Raw genomic sequence first — 19153 nt, forward strand, 5'->3', positions numbered from 1 at the left:
TGTGTGTAAAATGTGTTAACTTCTGATATATAATACAAACAGACACTCCCAAAAGCTGCAATATTCTGAAAGAATGACAAAACACAAGTGCACTTTGACCCTCAACCTTTGTCCAGCCTTTCAAAGACCCATCAACAACTCCACACTATTTCAAAATATTGCAAAGAGGTTTGCAATATACCGCATTTTGAAACCTCTTCTTCACATATTCACCATGCTTTTGTTTTAGCCATGCATTTTAATCATTAGAAAGTTGCTACATTACATTAAATTTAAACCGCAATTGTTTCACACACATACACACAGCTTCTAAAATGTCTAAACAGCTCCGCAACCCAGAGAGGCTGATTTTCATGTTAGCCCACATTAGAGATTAGAATACCTTTTAAAATGTATGGGTTTGCTAAATATGAACGTGCCATTACTGAAATCTCTTCTCTAACCGTACAGGAGATGGCAGTATAACTTAAGTGACATGAAGACCTATGGAAACTATGGTTGAAGTGCTGTTTTCAGCCTTAAAGCTGGATTCATAGATAGGCCTACATAGATTTGGACCTTTTGAAAGATAAGTTTGAAGTCAGACTGCATTGCATTATAGTTCTGCCCCCTCTTACTGTATTGCAAAATGCTTGTTGTGCGATCATTGTGATATCTCAACGTCTGCCAAAACTCTGGGTGACACTGTTAGGGTTACGAAAGGAACATCTGAGGAATCGCAGCTGTCTTTACAATAGACTCCGTTTCATGAACCTCAGTACATACTGTTCCAAAGATTGGGGTCATGGGATTTTTTATGTTTATTTTAATTTTTTTTAAATTAAAGAATTGTTTAAGAAATGTGCAAGAAATGTTTCTTGAGCATCAAATCTGAACATCAGAATAATTTCTGAAGGATCACGTGACAATAAAGACTGGAGTAAAGATGCTGAAAATATATATTTGATCACTTTAATGAATTATATATATGTATATATCAATTATCTAATCAACCAGGTAGTTGCTTCAATGCATTTAGGGGTGTGGTCCTGGTCAAGACAATCTCCTGAACGCCAAACTAAATGTCAGAATGGGAAACAAAGGTGATTTAAGCAATTTTGACCGTGGCATGGTTGTCGGTGCCAGACGGGCCGGTCTGAGTATTTCACAATCTGCTCAGTTACTGGGAGTTAATGGGACAGTTGAAGACTTGAAAAATGTTTGCGTGGTTGGATGAGTCTCGATTTCTGTTGAGACATTCAGATGGTAGAGTCAGAATTTGGCGTAAACAGAATGAGAGCATGGATCCATCATGCCTTGTTACCACTGTGCAGGCTGCTGGTGGTGGTGGTGTAATGGTGTGGGGGATGTTTTCTTGGCACACTTTAGGCCCCTTAGTGCCAATTGGGCATCGTTTAAATGCCGCGGCCTACCTGAGCATTGTTTCTGACCATGTCCATCCCTTTTTGACCATCCTGTACCCATCCTCTGATGGCTACTTCCAGCAGGATAATGCACCATGTCACAAAGCTCAAATGATTTCAAATTGGTTTCCTGAACAAGACAATGAGTTTACTGTGCTACAATTGCCCCTACAGTCACCAGATCTCAACCCAATGTGGAATGGAAGCTTCGTGCCCTGAATGTGCATCAGACAAATCTTCATCAACTGCAAAATGCTATCCTATATCCTATCCTTGTTGAATCAATTCCACGTAGAATTAAGGCAGTTCTGAAGGCAAAAGGGGGCCAAACACAGTATTAGTATGGTGTTCCTAATAATGCTTTGATGGATCCTTGCTTTCATGTTCTTTATGCCAATATCTGACTTTACCATCTGAATGTTGCAGAAGAAATCTACACTCATGAGACCAGGCAACATATTTACAATTATCTGTTGTCAAATTCATTGTGAGCCCATGTGAATTGCAGCCTCAGTTTGCTGTTCTCAGCTGACAAGAGTGGCACCGGTGTGATTTTCTGCTGGTTTTACATGTTGTGCATTCAGAGATGCTCTTCTGCAGACCTCGGTTGTAGCAAGAGGTTATTTGAATTACTGTTGCCTTTCGATCGGCTCATTCACCTCTGACCTCTGGCATCAACAAGTCATTTTCTTCCACAGAACTGCTGCTCACTGGATATGTTCTGTTTTTCCCAGTAGATCAGCAGTTTCTGAAATACTCAGACAAGCCCGTCTGGCACCAACAACCATGCCATGTTCAAAGTCACTTAGGGCACATTTACACTGCCCAATTCCGATTTGTTGTCTATATCTATTTTTGATGAACAGCTTACATCTTATTTTAAAAGTGACCCTTTAATCACCCTTCTTCCAAATTCTAATGCTCAGTTTGAACTTGACCATCCCTGCGTCCCAATTCACATACTATCCTTACTAAATAGTATTCGAAAATAGAATTAGTATGTCCCAAATCATAGTATGTTGAAAAGAGTATTCCAAAGATTCCCGGATGGTTTACTATTTCCGGTCCGAATTCAAAGTATGGATCAATGTGCACTCTAACGGCTGATATTGCCCACAACCCATTGCGAATTGGACGAGGATTCGATTAGAACTACAAACGCGGATAAAAAGCGTTAAAAAACTACAAACATGATGAGCGAGTCCGGCGGTTAAGTAGAGAAGTTTAGATAAAGGGGTTTGATAGCCTAGAAATCTAGATGCACCCTAGCGGCAGCAAATTTAATTTGCCTGCAAGTGTCGTCTAGGAACTCTCAATACCCTTCTGAGCAGTATTCCTCAGAATCTGGACGGCCCAATCACATCATGTATAGACTCAGCGGGCGGGGCCATAATGACGACGGCCGAGTTGCGTTTGCGTGCTTCTAGTAAACACAGAAACTGGCGAACGCCGGTCTTTCGAATCAGCTTTGACCGCGACTCTGGAAGACTTGGAGTTAAGCTTTTCTCTGAGAAAAGAACAAAGAACGGCACTGAAGTCATTCTTAAGAAGGGAAGATGTGTTCGGAGTTTAGCTGACTGGATACGGCGAATGTTTAATCTATCAACGAGCTCTGTTTCACCTTCGTTGCTCTGGTTGGTGTAGCGCTATCCTATCGCATGTAGAGGGAGTTTGAAAGACAACCGTTTATCCCGCACCTCGGATTGAGCCCTGTCAATGGTGAGTTTCCAGACCAAACATCTTGATGTGGGTCTGGCTTGTCAGGCTAGGGGTTTGAGTGACCAACTATCAATATTTAACCTGACAAAAATATATTTATCCAGTGTTGTCCACATTATATTTCACTTCCAGCAGCATTGTGAACTTTTGTAATGACACGTTTGGCCACTTTTAAATGCATCATTATATTTAAACTGCAAACACATGAGGAGAGTCTCTGCATTAAAGACCCATGCATGGCAGATCGACGTGCGGCTACTTTTCTCTCCGATACAGTAAGAGATTAAACTGAATGTGGAGGATTTGAACTGTGACGAATCTGACGATGATTGACAGGGCAGTTAAACGGTGACGGGATGCTCGTAACTAAGCGACAGAGTCCGTTAAAGATGGCGAAGTAGTATGTCCCCAAGCTTGCATACTTTTCTGCTACACACTCAAAAGTATATACCGTTTCTTCACAAAAATAGTACATACTTTTAGGACGTAGTATAAGTAGGCGAATTGGGACGCAGCACATGCAGCCTAAATGCATTGAGTCGCTGCCTTGTGATTAGACACCTGCGTTAATACGTTAATACCTGTGTACCTAATAAAGTGTCCAGCATGTGATAGGCTAGATCCGATATTGCCTACTTCCATACTAGGCCTACTAAGTATGTGAAAAATGAATACACAGTACTCATTAACAAGTAGGGAAAAAGTACTCGCATGACCTACTCCTTCCTGTGAAATTCTGAAGACTCTTTACTATCCCACTTCATGCAATGGGAGAGGATTTATGAACAGCAGAGAAGTGAAGTATCTCACATGATAGACAACATGGCAAATTACAAATCCGGATTACATTCATACTACACACACTCATATAGAACATACTTTTTTAGCGGTCATGAAGTAATTATTTAAAAGTACCACCTACTCAAGAGAGCATGCGATTTTGTTTGGATGCAGCCTTAGCGTGAGGGAGAGAGAGAGAGAGAGAGAGAGAGAGAGAGAGAGAGAGAGAGAGAGAGAGAGAGAGAGAGAGAGAGAGAGAGAGAGAGAGAGAGAGAGAGAGAGAGAGAGAGAGATCCAACACACAATCCATGGCTGAATCTGGAATCGTCCCCTAAACCCTCAATCACCATTCCCTACGTTACTCCACTAATACTTGAAGGAGTGATTGAAAGCAAGTGAGTGAATCGTTATTGCGGTGCAATGTGGGATAGAATGAGTGCACTTGATAATGTCCACTATGTTTCCGGACACCACTAATAATGGCTGTCCGCTCAAATAATGCCCAATTTGAGGGTATAGGGGCGATTTCGGATTTAGCCCACGTAAACTAAAAGGTTATAACCACTGAAACTACACTGTAAAAAAATTATATGTTCAATAAGTTATGACAACATATGTTTTTACATTGTTTTAATTCATCAAAATAAGTTAAGAAATGTTAAACTATTTTTTATTAGTTATACAAGATGTAACTCATTTTTTAAAGCCAGTTTAACATAATTTAAGTTGAAATAACTTAAACATCCAAGTCGACTGTACTGCAAAAGTGTAAACATTGCCTTTTTTTTTTTTTTTTACAGTGTACTAGAAATGATAGAAATACATTGAAGCTTTAATGATGCATGCACTTTCAGGACATTCTAAATTATATGTATAAAGAAACTGTCAAAACAAACGCCACTTCAGAAGTGATAATTAGCAGATTTCTCTGCATATCGTGCGTTGCGCGCACTCAGAATAACATTTTTGTTACGCAAATGACCCTAAAAGGCAAAAGCGCAGAGGATGGGGACATAAACAGTCACTTTGGGAAATGTCACTCTCCAGCTTAAAATAAATCAGTACATACGGGCCAGTGAGCAACAGGTGGGTCCTTCCATACAAAGGCGACTTGAATGCAAAGGCTTTGCCTGTCATGCTATTGCTATGAGTGAGGGAGGGCAAGCAGGCGTGCGTATCTGAGTGCCGTCCAAGTCACAGAGAAACGCATAACTTCTTACACTGACTTTTAAAAAAAAGGAATCATCAGTTAAAGTGGATCCACAGTGTGAAATTTGCAAATACCACTAAAACACATCTAGTTACTAAACCTGTGTTGAAGTGAAATGAAGCATTTTTATAAAATGTTACATTATTTATTATGCAGTGTAGATTCTAAACTGAATGCTGCTATAGTGATATTAGCGCAGACACTGCGATTTACAATCATTTCAATCATGCCATGAACCATCACTGTTCATGCTAAATCATATGAGCTCTGAATTTTGGCAGTACAAACATACAAACTACAACATCTTCACTTGGTAAAATGGCATTATTGGTATTTTCTGGGCACTTTCTGTACCTCGTCCCCCTCATATCACTGTAAGCATATCCAGCAGCTGGTCCTGTCTATCTTCAGCTAACCGCACCAGCACAGCGACTCGAACGGAGTGCAGGCCTGTCTGCAGCACACACACTCTCTCACACACACTATACTGTCTGCAGGGACTTCTTTTCACAGCTTTGATATGAGGCTGACAAATGGATTGTAAAGCTGATTCGAAACAGGACGTTCTAAGGTGAACATGAAGGTCCTCAAAAACATTCCACTGATACTCTTTCTGATATATTTCAGCCCGAGTGAAGGGATCCAGAGAGGTGAGTCAAGCCTTCTCATTGCGAATAACTAACTTGTGTTGTGCAAGAATTAACCACATGGCGAACTATGGCAGTTTGTTGATTATTGAGAAATTAGGATTAAGGATCTGTTGAAGTGTGGACACATGCTTATTGGAACAATCTCAAATCAAGCTGGATAACATGAATCATAAAGGTTATTATATATATATTTTTTAAATGTGCGTATGTATGATATGTACAATGTGTATGTATATATACACACAGCTAAGTAAAATATGCTCCAATATGGAATTGATTTTCTTAAATTACTTTTGTTTTGATATGTATTTTTTATTTTGAACATCTATTTTGTATGGACACATTCCTAGGCTATAATAAAAGTTTGTTTTGTAAACAGTTTATTGTCACACTAATTTAGAAATTTGGCACAATAGAACCACAATTAAACAGCCTATTTTTAGGATTTTTAAAAATGTTTTCTTGACACAATGACAATTCAGCAAAATGCACTGTAAAAATACATGATCAATAACTCATCAAAATAAGTTAAGCTATTTGTAACACTTTAGGACATTAACACTATTTACTATGACTTTTGCCTCAATAAAATCCTAATTTACTGCTTATTACTAGCTAGCAAGGTAGTTTTTGTAGCTTTTAAGTTTAGGTATTGGGTAGGATTAAGGGATGTAGAATATGGTCATGCAGAATAAGGCATTAATATGTGCATTATGAGTACTAATATACAGCCAATATCCTAATATGCATGCTATAAGCAAAGTTAATAGAGAGAGGGTAACAGAATACTGTTCCATCATTAAAGGGTTAGTTCACCCAAAAATGAAATTTATGGCATTAATGACTCACCCTAATGTCATTCCACGCCTGTAAGACCTCCGTTCATCTTCGGAACACAGTTTAAGATATTTTATATTAGTCCTAGAGCTTTTCTGTTCCTTCAATGAAAGTGTATGCACACTAAGTATAGTAGTACAGTAGTCCATGTCCAGAAAGGTAATAAAAACATCAACAAATTAGTCTATATGTGACATCAGTTGGTTAATTGGAATCTCTTGAAGCATCGAAAATAGGTTTTGGTCCAAAAATAACATTTTCATATGGATTAAAATGGTGATGAATCAGCAGATTGATTCATGATTCGGATCGCCAATGTCATTTCAGCAGTTTGACACGCGATCCAAATCATGAATCATTCTGCTGATTCACAACCGTTTTATTCTTTATTTGAGGATTAAAAACAAACAAGGAAGAGAAGACAATGCTGAATAAAGTGGTAGTTTTTGTTATTTTTGGACCAAAATGTATTTTCGATGATTCAAGAGATTATAATTAACCAACTGATGTTACATATGGACTACTATGATGATGTTTTTATTCCCTTTCTGGACATGGACAGTATAGTGTGCCTACACTTCCATATGTTCTCGGACTAAATATAAAATATCTTAAACTGTGTTCCGAAGATGAACGGAGGTCCCCTAAAGACCTCTGTTCATCTTCGGAACACAGTTAAAGATATTTTATATTTCGTCCAAGAGCGTATGGAAGTAGGAACAAGGAACAAGTGAATAATGCACTATTAACATTCTAGTAACTATTCACAAGGAACTATGATTAATAAATGAGTAAGTAATAGTGCTAAGTCGAATGTGGTAGTTCAATATTAGCTAATCAATAACTACTATTTTTCTCATACCTCCCAGAGTTCTAGGAACTACAGGTTCATAATTAATGTGAATAATGCATAATTATTTAATTCTAAAGTGAAGGTCATGGTACCCACTAGTAATGACTTGTGTTACTATATCCAGTAGAAGGAACTAATAACTATTTGGATCAGTATTTTAAAGTAAAAAACATAATAACTCACTAGTAATTAATTACTTAATTGTCACTATCCAAAACCTTACAAAAAAGCTTGCAATGATTTCAGTAAATACTATAGTTGTATTATGTTTTTCACTATAAAATACTGATCAGAATAATTAGTAATTCCTTTAGAAAGATGTAGTAACACTTGAGGCATTGCTAATCGGTTATGATTACCTTCACTTCACTTCCTTCAGCAATAATAATATATTACACATTATTCATGTTTATTATGAACCTACTTGTATATAGTACTCTTAGTAGTCCTCCGGGAATTATGAACAAAGTAGTAGTTATTGATTAACTAATAGTGAACTGCCATATTCAACTGAACGTTATCCATATTAATTTGTTAATCAGAGTTTCTTGTTTGGTAATAGTAATTACTATAATGTTAATATTGCATTAGTCATTTGTTCCTGTGTTATTCATTAATGAAGGAACAGTATTATAAAGTGTTAACCAAGAATTGAACCTTAAAATAAATTTAGTTGAAACAATTTTCGACTTTTTATAGACGTAAGATTCAACTCATAAGTTATACAATAATCAGTTTAATATATGTTGAAATGACTTTAACATCCAAGTTGATTGTTCTTGTTTTGTTTACAGTGTATGAAATGCACATTAAGATCTAGAAAGCATTACATAAAATATTTCATGCATGGCAATATTTACAGTAATGGACAAAGTGTCAAACGTTTGTTATGAAAGGATCTGTTTTTGACAGCACCCACTATGCCTTGATACAACATGTGCGGCTGTATTAATAATAGCAGTATCAATGGCCATTCATAACAAATTCTTTGTGTCATCATAGATTAAAGCAGAGGACGAAAGCTTCCAATATGTTCGTTCCACAATATGCACACCATGTTCAAGCGCTTCAAACCTTTCATTTTTAAATCAAGGAAAAAAGAAAAAAACAAATCTCACATTTTTCTTTGCACCCACAGTGAATAAACATTTATGCTGGTTTTCCTGTCCATTTGAGAGAAGCTATTACAGACCAGAATTGTAGAATCATTTACAGTCTTTTACAGTATCAATCTCAAAATTGTTGACAGATGGGTTTTGATTTGTAATTATGATTTAAATAGTGAGGTCACGTCAAGCCTGAAGTATAATTTTTGACATATGACTTTTGGAGAACCATAAAGCATAGTTGTGACCTCAGAGCTTTGAACCTCAATGTCTTCCAACTGGAAATGTTTATGATGATTTTGGGTTCCAGATGGGGAAGATACACTATATGGCAAAGGTTTTTTCTTAAGATGCATTCATGTGGTTACTAATCGACATCTTAAAATAACGTATGAGGTCATAAGTAAGGCATATTGGTTTTGAACAGCATGCTACAATCAATATTTCTACTAAGAGCAAACCCAGTAACACCTTGGAATGATTTGTAGAATTTGTTGAAAAAATATTGATTAAGATTGTTTAGTGTGGCACTGCTGAGGTAATGTATTGGATGCATATGGAAGGCTATGCTTGAGAGATATGGAATGTGTATTTCATAGAGCCAGAAACACAGTGGTGAAAATGTTATATTCTTCCAATCCAACATATATCATTTGTGCACACTATTGCTTCAAATTCACCAAAAACGACTATAAAGAAAGTATACATTAAAGCAATGGTTCAAAACAGAAGGGTCACAACTAGGGATAAGAATCATATCGATTTTATTAACAATTTTTTTAGTACTTGAAGAATAATTGATAACTAAAAACATAACAAATATAGTACCAAAACTAGTGGTAATAATACAATTTATTAGGACAAAACTCTTATATATCTTTCCCCGCCACTGACAGAATTTTCTGGCATTCCACGTTTTACTGTTTTATGGTAGGGGATGCTATTACACATCTTCTGAAAGATCAAAACACAGGAAAAGAAGAAGCAGAAACAAGTGATAGACACATTGCACATGCAAAATAGTGCGATCATCAACGTTAAACAGCATATAAATCAAAACTGCCTTACATTACTGAATGAAATGTCGACCCAGGACAAGTTATAGGACTGTGAAGCATTGGGGGTGTTGGACTCGATCTACTACACCTATGTTGTGATCATCATTCTGAAGCCCCGCCTTCAGATGTAGTCGTTGGCAAAAAAAAGAGTCTCAGTTTTTTTTCAAAATGTTTTTATTTTATTTATTTAAAAAATAAATATTTTTATGGAAACCACATTAAAGCATGCAGCTAGATTTTTTGTTAACGTGGTTATTTATTTTGTTATATTCTATGTTCAGATATTCACACAACAACATATTCTGGTGGCCATGAAAATTTGAAAATTCTCCAAAACGCTGGGAGGAAAAATGTTAACACTAATTTGAAATCTCTCAGTAATGACAATGATTTATGGCCCACAAGCCTTACATAGATAGTTCACCCTAAAATGAAAATTCTGTCATCATTTAATCATGCTTATGTAATTCCAAACTTGTGTGAATTTCATTCTTCTGCTGAACACAGAAGAAGATATTTTTAAGAATATGGGGAACTAAACAGTTGATGAATCCCATTGCCTTACATAGTAGGGAGGGACAAAATACTGTGGATACTATGGAAGTCAGTGGTGTCCATAAAGTGTTTGGTTACTTACTGAAAGTCTTCAAAATTTCTTCTTTTGTTTTCAGCAGAACAAAGAAATTCATACAGATATGAAACAATATATAAGTAATTAGACAGTCTGGGCAAAACTAGGTCACAGGTACTTCAACCAAAAACCAAGCGGCAACCTCCCACGAACGCTCTTGAAGCCAATGCGGAAGTAATGTAAACTGCAATTCCTAAACTGGCCACTAGGGACAGACTCCAGAAGGGAGCAGATTCTCATTGAGCCCCATGTTAAAATTCCCAACTTTACAGCAGAAAAAAACATGTTTACAGACTGGTACAAATTGTGGTTTTGGTCTATACGGCTAATTTTGCCCTTCATGACAACTGTGAGGGGGGTGCATTTTTTTATAACTTATTCATTTACATTATATAAAGCCTTAAAGTTCTGCATAATTAAAGGTGTGGTTACTTTGAGTGGCAGGTGGATAGCCATTTATCCGCCATCTATAGTCATTGCGTCACATAAGCTCCGCCCACATCCCGCGTCTTTGCCCATTTTCTGTTATCCGGGAGTGACTTGAGATGACACGTTGCCAAGATGGCTACGGCCAGCTCGCCCCTACTTTACGCTTGATAACAGCTTATTGGAATCCTATGCATGACGTCACGGACACTACGTCCATATTTTTTTACAGTCTATGCCAAAAACACAATGAAAACAAAGATATTACAATAGAAGTCCCTTTTATATCAAGCTTTCTGTTGGTTAAAGCAGCACATTTTTGTGACCAACTGAACAATTTGTGTGGGAAATGTTTAACCCTCATGTAAAAGTGTGCAGAGTTCTATTGAAATGACTGAATTTCACTGCCAAAAATGTAACAGTTCAGTAGAAGATGAAGATGAAAATTAATTTGACACTGCAATAGAAATATTGGACCAACTTTATATTAAGTATGTCTTTAATACTAGCATTTAAATTAAGCATTTGATACAATGCTCTTATTGTGTACACATTGTGTACATGCGTTTGCATTTTACTTAAAAATACTTGTAAATCTGTAGTTCATTTATATAATTACATTTACACTGTTGACCCTTCCTTTACATTATCCCACGCTAAACCTACCCATGCCACCAAACATGCCCCTGTAACCCATCTCTTGATCAGCAAAAGTGTTTTGCAACATCAACACAAGATAGTAGTTAAAAACACCTAATATAAAATGGGACTGAAACATATTTGTTTCATATGTTATTTTTAATTGTCTTACTTACACTAAAATGAACAGCATAGAATTTGTTTTAACAAACATAAATGCTTCTAAATTCCTATAATCACCCAAAATAGTTTGTCTGTTGTGAATGCAACTAATAAAAATAAACAATTTAACATACATTTTTGCATAGTTGGATACAGTGTCTAAAAAGGGTAGACGAAAATATTCCTCATACATTTTTTGTTGTTGACATTAAAAGTTGCATCTGATCAAACAACAGTATTCTGGCACAAATTAATCTGTTCCTTGGTTCATTGACATGCATTTATTCCAAACAAACCATGAACTATGAAAGGTCAAAGGAAATATGACCCTGCCTTCATTAATTGTAGGTTACATTCGGTAGCGCCACCACTTAATGTCCACTTGGATCCTGAAGGAAAATCAGTTGAGAACCGCTTCTATAAATCACTCTCTCAATGGATGATGCCAAAATAGTATGCGATCAGATGGTTAGGTATAAATTTGATATTGACGTACACACTACCTCTGTCAAATTAATAGCATCAGTAGCTGTTACACACATCATCTGGCTGTCAATGCCCTGCAGAATGAAAATTAATGTTCCTTCCCACCCTTTGCATACAGTGTCTTACTTGGTATCACACCAAATGACATTCACACAGGAAGGTACTCGTGAAACAGGACAATACTGATGGACAATACTGGAAGCAGGAATTAAAAATGCAGCAAAAGTAACCAAAACTAACATTCATAGCACAAGGAATCCTTAAAGGAGACAAGTGTTGGGTGCATCTAGTTACTTAGTAATTAGTTACTTAAGTTGTAACTTGTAATTTAATCATTTTCCCTTATAAAAACTGTAAAGTAAAAGATTTCTGTAATTGAATTACAGTTACTTCTGATGCAATTGTATAGACTGTAGAACTATTATACACTATACCAGTGGATTCTTGCGTGGTACCGTAATGGGTTGCCACCTGTGAAATAAGTCCATTCATGACATTTCCTCACTGCTAAATATTCCACGGTCAAATGTTAGTGGTAATATAACAAAGTAAAAGCAATTGGGAACACAACAACTCAGCCACAAAGTGAGACAACAGAAACCATGTACTGTGGCACACAGTGTGCAGAATTCGCCAACTTTCGGGAGAGTCAAGCGCACAGACCTACAAAACTTTGTGTGGCCTTCAGTTTATCTCAAGAAAAGTGCATAGAGAGCTTCATGGAATGGGTTTTCATGGCTGAGCAGCTGCATCCAAGCCTTACATCACCAAGTGCAATGCAAAGCGTCAGATACAGTCGTGTAAAGCACGCCGCCACTGGACTCAAGAGCAGTGGAGATATGTTCTCTGGAGTGACGAATCATGCTTCTCTGTCTGGAAATCCGATGGACAAGTCTGAGTTTAACGGTTGCCAGGAGAACGGTACTTGCCTGACTGCATTTTGCCAAGTGTAAAGTTTGGAGAAAGGGGATTATGTTTTTTCTTTTTGAGTTGTTGGGCTTGGCCCCTTAGTTCCAGTGAAAGGAACTCTTAATGATTCAGCATACCAATACATTTTTGACAATTTTATGCTCCCAACTTTATGGGAACGGTTTAGTGATGGCCCCTTTCAACATGACTGTTAACCAGTGCACAAAGCAAGGTCCATAAAGACATATGAAGGAACTTGTGTGGAGGAACTTGACTGGCCTGCACAGAGTCCTGACCTCAACCTGATGAGAACACCTTTTTGGGATGAATTAGAGTGGAGACTGCTAGCCAGGCCTACTTGTCCAACATCAGTGCCTGACCTCACAAGCGCACTTCTAGAAGAAGGGTCCAAAATCCCCCAAAAGTCTTCCCAGAAGAGTTAAAGCTATTATAACTGCAAAGGGTGGGCCAACTGCATATTAAACCCTACAGGTTAAGAATGCTCACAACAGCCCTGCTTAGTTTCTGTCTCTATTGGTTGTCTGGTCCAGTGTGTTGTGATTGGTCAACCACTTCGAATGTGTATGGAAATGCCATGCCCTCTACCATAGCCACACGCTTCAACTCACTACTAATGCAACTCAGACAGGCCTCAACCTGAATTTTTTTTTTTTTGCACTGCTCTTTACTGAATTAAAAAAAAAACATCGACCAAAAAAAAAAGGCGACCTGAAAAACACATTCTGTCTTATCTGGGCCTTAGGAGGGACTTTGTTCTTTGTAACTTTGTAGACCTTTTTCATGCTCAAACATTTAAAAAAAAGATGAATATGTAAAATAGCAAAATAGGTCCCCTTCAAGACTTTCCCCAAACGTATCAACGTTGAAGTACAAGGTAGTTCAATTATCTTTTCCTAAAAACAGTATTCAGTATTCTATATATGGTCTCCAAAAAGTATTTGGACATTTGAGTCCCTTAACAATGTCTGAATGTCAGATAACACATTATAAATGCTACTGGTATCTGCAAACAAATTATGCTAAACCTTCTTAAATAGTTATAAAAAGTACTGAAGTAATTTGAAGCTTATCATAAAAATTGGATAAACAAAGACGGAGGCTGTTATACAACCCTAGAAGCATCTTAACATGAGCTGTTGCTAACAGGTCAGGGATGATGATGTCCTTGGAAGCTCTTGCGAGAAACAGGTGATATATCCGCTGATTCACACTTGGGAAATTGGCAGGTTGTGTCCCTGTGGAGTGCTAATGCATCCCCGTGAGAAAACGCAGCCAGCAGCAAACAAGGTTTGCACAGTCATGGTGTAAATTAATGAGGCTCCAGCTTCACCACTCATCTGCAAACTAGACGGAGTAAATACCTTAAAAAGACAATAACTTTGCATTCCCTCCCGAAAAAGAAGAAGCTTGAACCAAACTAAAGTGCTCAGCTGGTCTCCCAGAATGGTTTCAGATTAGTTGTGTGCAGTTGTCAGCAGGCCTAAATGGGAGGCCAGCAGGCCGACCTGTTCAATCCTTGTTTTGCTAATTACTTATGCCCTTTTAACACTTGATGGTGTGATGTAACTACACCGTCTGATTCACAAGAAAAATCTTTCTGATGACAATTCAATGAAATATTCCATGTCAGTAACACTTTACTCCGATGGTCCACTTTAGAGGTTCTACTAACTATAAGCAACCACCGGCTCTGCACCAATATACCAACACGATCTCATGGTCATGCGTATAAATAGTACGAGTGTGAAATCTTGTGGAATGGATACAGCAAAATGAGTTTTGGCGTGCAAATGCTACGCAGTTTTTTGCGTGCATATGATACGCACTTTATGGCGTGCATATGACACGCTCTTGGGTAGGTTTAGGGTGGTGGGGTGGGGGGTTCGTATGTATAATACGCCATAAAGTGCGTATCATATGCACGCGAAACTCATGGCGTATACATTTGGCGTATACATCCACGAGATTGCAAACTCGTACTATTTATACGCATTTTCGTGAGATCCGGCTCAATATAAACTCGGTTAATCCGGCTAAATCCGGCTAAACTCGCTTTTTCAGACTTACACACCCTCCAGAAGTTTCCCTAGAAGTTTTTATGGGGAAACTTCTTTCAACTATCAGTCATTAGAGTATTAGTAGACTGTCTGCTTAATATCTGGTAACACTTTATATTGATGCTCCCCAACAGATATTCTACTGACTATAAGTAACTTTGCACCTATCAATTTATTCCACTTAGCCAAATATTAAAACCTAACCCCAATCTAACAGTCTACAAACAGTCTAATACTAAGAGTTAGTTGACATGTTGTTATAAAGTTATTAATAGTTAATGTCTAACATGGATACGCGACATCCAAGTGACTGAAAGAGCACAACAGTGGTATTTGTTTAACTAAAACTATTAAAAATCATTATTTCACTTGTTAGTTGTAATAAAGCTGAAATAAAAATTAAAATATTCGATTATAAACTAAAAAAATGTTTGCCAACTAACTGATGTCATTTAAATTAATAAATTGAAGTAGTTAGCTAAAAATACTCAAATGAATACAAAAAAATTAAAGCTGAAAAAAAAAAAAAAAAATTGTAAAAAAAAAAAAAAAATGACTACAACACTAAAACATACACTAAGATTAAAATTAAAAGGTTACCTACAAATGTGAAATGTTGTCTTGGCAATTGTCTGAAATAAATAAGTTTAAATTATAAAAATAAAATATATATATAAAAAATATTCAAACTAAAATGAAAATGAAAACAAAATATAAAAGCAAATTAAAACATTAATAAATACTATAATACTATACTAAAAAACACAGAAGTGCAGGGATGACAACAGAAGTGTCCACATTATCTTGCTAATAATATTACAAAGCTGAAATTAGCACAAGTCTCATACTGTATGTGACGTGATCCAGTGATAATTACATTAGTGAGCACAGTATAGTGCATCCATTTTTGGTCCATGTTTCTAAATGTGAGAGGAGCTTATGACCTCGAAAGGGAAGATTTGGAGTAATACAGAGGTTTTTTTTTGGTTTTTTTTTTAAGCTAGTGCTATTTATCTTGTCGCATTTCCCTTTGAAGAAACAAATCTTTGAAGAAAATCAAGTGTGATTGCAAAATAAATAAAAAGACGAGAACTTCCTGGAGGTGATGTGGCTTGACATAACAGTGCCAGAATAAACAATGAAACTCCAGCTAAAACATTTATTACAAAACAGACAGACGGGGAACTACAACAAACTGACCTTGAATTTTATAGTGGATGTTTAATGCTGTTTTAATGACTCTTAACACAAATATTATATAACATTAAAAGCAAACATTTCAGAACTAAATGGCGATACCATTTTAAGTTTACATAAAATTACTTTAACAATGTCTTAGAATAATAGTAAAAGATACTATTTAAAATAAGACTAAGACTTAATGTAATTAAAATAAGACTAAATGTTACTCTGTGCATCTAAAATGAATGTAACATTAATATACACAACCATTGGTTCTGTTCCAAAACCTGAGCTGTCTATTTGCTTAAAAAGGGCAACATGAAATTAAATCAAACCTTACTGGTGACTACATACCACCCTACATAGGCCACAACTCCATGTGACAAACAAATAGCAGCACTCATGAAAAGATTTGACAACTCATTTCAACAGTCTGTTGAATAAACAGCCATTTTGCTAAACTGACAACACAGTACTCATAAAGATAAAATGTACATAGCACACATATGTTAGTTTTAATAATATTTAACTTTGTTAATATTTTACATATTAAATTCACTGTGAGCACGTTTTGCTCTCAAAAGCCCCATTTACAAAAAAAGAAGTGTATATATTCTAGGGGTGACCCCTAATAGTCGAAGATTCGGTGCATCGATATGCAGGACCGGATTCGACCACTGATCTCATGGTCGAATCTTCGCGGGTGTTATGAAACGAGGATTATACCATTTTGGCAATATGGGTGTGCTCAATATTAGTGTTATAAAGACGTGTCACGGCGCTGAGCGATCGCCCCTTTAAGGTCACTGAGCTTCGCACCAGACGCGCCGTGCCTTTAAAGTTCGAACACATATACACCGACGGCGGCATTTGACGCCTGTCCGCGGCGATTAAATGTATATTTCCCTTAAATCGTGAATGTATATACTGATTTCACCCTGTACTACAAGATAGACTCATCGTGCAGTGATTCAAAATTGAGCTTGCGCGTATATAATATTCACGTCTGCCTGGTGTGAGATACCTGAGACACGGCACTGAGCTTCAGTCTGGTGTGCGACCCCCTTTAGGCACAATCGGCTTAAGAACGCGCATATAAACGCACTCAAAGTGTTCTTTTCCTCTCTAGGCAGGTATTTGTTTAGGTTTATTTGTCAAAATGTTCTTTTATATATTTGTGGGATGTTCTGTGTTTCGATCGCGGCCTTTAAATGTTATGAGAGAACGGTTCATTTACGAATGTGTAGTGTATAGTTTTGATCACTTTATTAAAAGTGGTGGCTGTGTGCCGTGTGTAAAGTAAAATAAAAATAGTCTTAGCCTCCTGCTGACTAGTGTCCTGCCCTTCCCAACCCGTTTATTACGTTAATTTTTTTCCAGTCTGGTTTACACACACATAGATGATTCGACTATCGGTCGACCATAGAGAGATTCGAAAATTCTGATTCGAATGTGTAAATCCTTAGTCGGGGACACCCCTAATATATTCATGTGTGCTGTTAGTATACTTATTTTAAACAAAAAATGAGGAACTATACTTTCAGTTTCTTTCAGTATTTTATGTAGCCTGACAAGCCAGACCTGCATCAAGATGTTTGGTCTGGGAACTCACCATTGACAGGGCTCAATCTGAGAGGCGGGATAAACCGTTGTCTTTCAAACCCCCTCTGCACGCAACTGGATAGAGCTACAACCAACCAGAGCAACGTGAAGTGGAGCTAGTTGATAGATTAAACTTTCGCCGTATCCGGTTGGCAAAACTCCGAACACATCTTCCCTTTTTAAGAATGACTTCAGTGCCGTTCTTTGTTCATTTCTCAAAGAAAAGCTTAACTCCAAGTCTTCCAGAGTCGCGACCAAAGCCAGTTCGAAAAACTGCCGTTCTCCGGCTTCTTTGTTTACAACTCTGCCATCAGCCCGCCCACCGACTCTATACTCGATGTGATTAGCCTGACCAGAGTTTGTTTTTTCCAGCTCGCAAGTCTATGTAGAGTTGCTAGATGACCCTGGCTGAAAATTAGATTTGGTGCCGCTAGCGTGCGTCTAGATTTTTAGGCTAAATGTACTTCTCAGAAATATACATACAATTAAGTATACATGTAGCCTGGATGCCAGCCGAACTCAGCCCCGCCCCCACAACATTTGAGAACGGGTAATTCGATCTGGATTCGATCCATAGAGAAGTAATTATGCCCGAACAGAAACTGTTCGAACCAATGAAATTCTCCGGTAAAAAATGGCGTTTGGGGGGTAAAATGTGTGTTATTTTGGCAAGGTTACATGCTAAAATTCGCATTCATGCGTCTATATATCACTTAATAGTCGCTTCAACCCACGGACATGGAAAACTTCCTGCGGAAAAAAAAATGCAAACTTGGCAACACAGTGCAGTTGAGCTCTGTTGACATTTGACAACTAACGTAATGCGTCGCTTCGTTGGTCCGATTGTTTGTAGGTCTATCCAACTGATGTCTTTCCTGGTTCGGTTGAAACACACCCCATAATTACTCTTCTTCCTAGCTAACCTCTTCCTCTGGATACTCTCCTGGACTTCCTCATTCCACCACCAAATCTCCTTGTCTTTTTTTCTTATCAGTTGGATTTATTCTTAGGATAACATTAGCACTGTATTCTCACAGTTTTTCCATCAGAAGCATGTTTTACCCAGGGACATTTCTGTAGTCAGATGTGTGGAGTGTTCAGAAAGTTAAATATATTGTTGAGAAAATGTAGTTTCACAACAGTTAAAATGTCTGATTTATTGTTATTTAGGGTCAAATTCTATACAGCATTTCTTGTAAGCTTGTCCTATTTCATAACATGATTACTGAAAGTGAATAATAATAATAAAAAACAGTTAGCACTATTTTACAGTGGTCTTGTTACACTTTATTTGTTCTTACAATAGTAATAACAGTACATTATGCATAATTACATGCAACTTACCATAAACCCAACCATAACCTTAAAGTGAGAACTTGTTGTTAATTAATATTATTACTTTACAATTAATACTTAAATGCA

At 37.1% G+C, this 19153-nt stretch overlaps 1 protein-coding gene across 1 annotated transcript in view; it reads left to right on the forward strand.

The window, feature by feature from the left end:
- The first annotated feature begins 5170 nt into the window (after positions 1 to 5170).
- musk (muscle, skeletal, receptor tyrosine kinase) overlaps positions 5171 to 19153 on the forward strand; it is a 59020-nt gene continuing 45037 nt past the window's right edge. The window contains exon 1 of the mRNA XM_067432599.1: positions 5171 to 5762. Within this exon, the coding sequence (XP_067288700.1) occupies positions 5690 to 5762 (73 nt within the window). The 5' untranslated portion in view covers positions 5171 to 5689. The remainder of the gene's footprint in view (positions 5763 to 19153) is intronic.

This window comes from Pseudorasbora parva, chromosome 23 (genome assembly GCF_024679245.1).
Source record: "Pseudorasbora parva isolate DD20220531a chromosome 23, ASM2467924v1, whole genome shotgun sequence".
NCBI classification, from domain to species: Eukaryota; Metazoa; Chordata; class Actinopteri; order Cypriniformes; family Gobionidae; genus Pseudorasbora; species Pseudorasbora parva.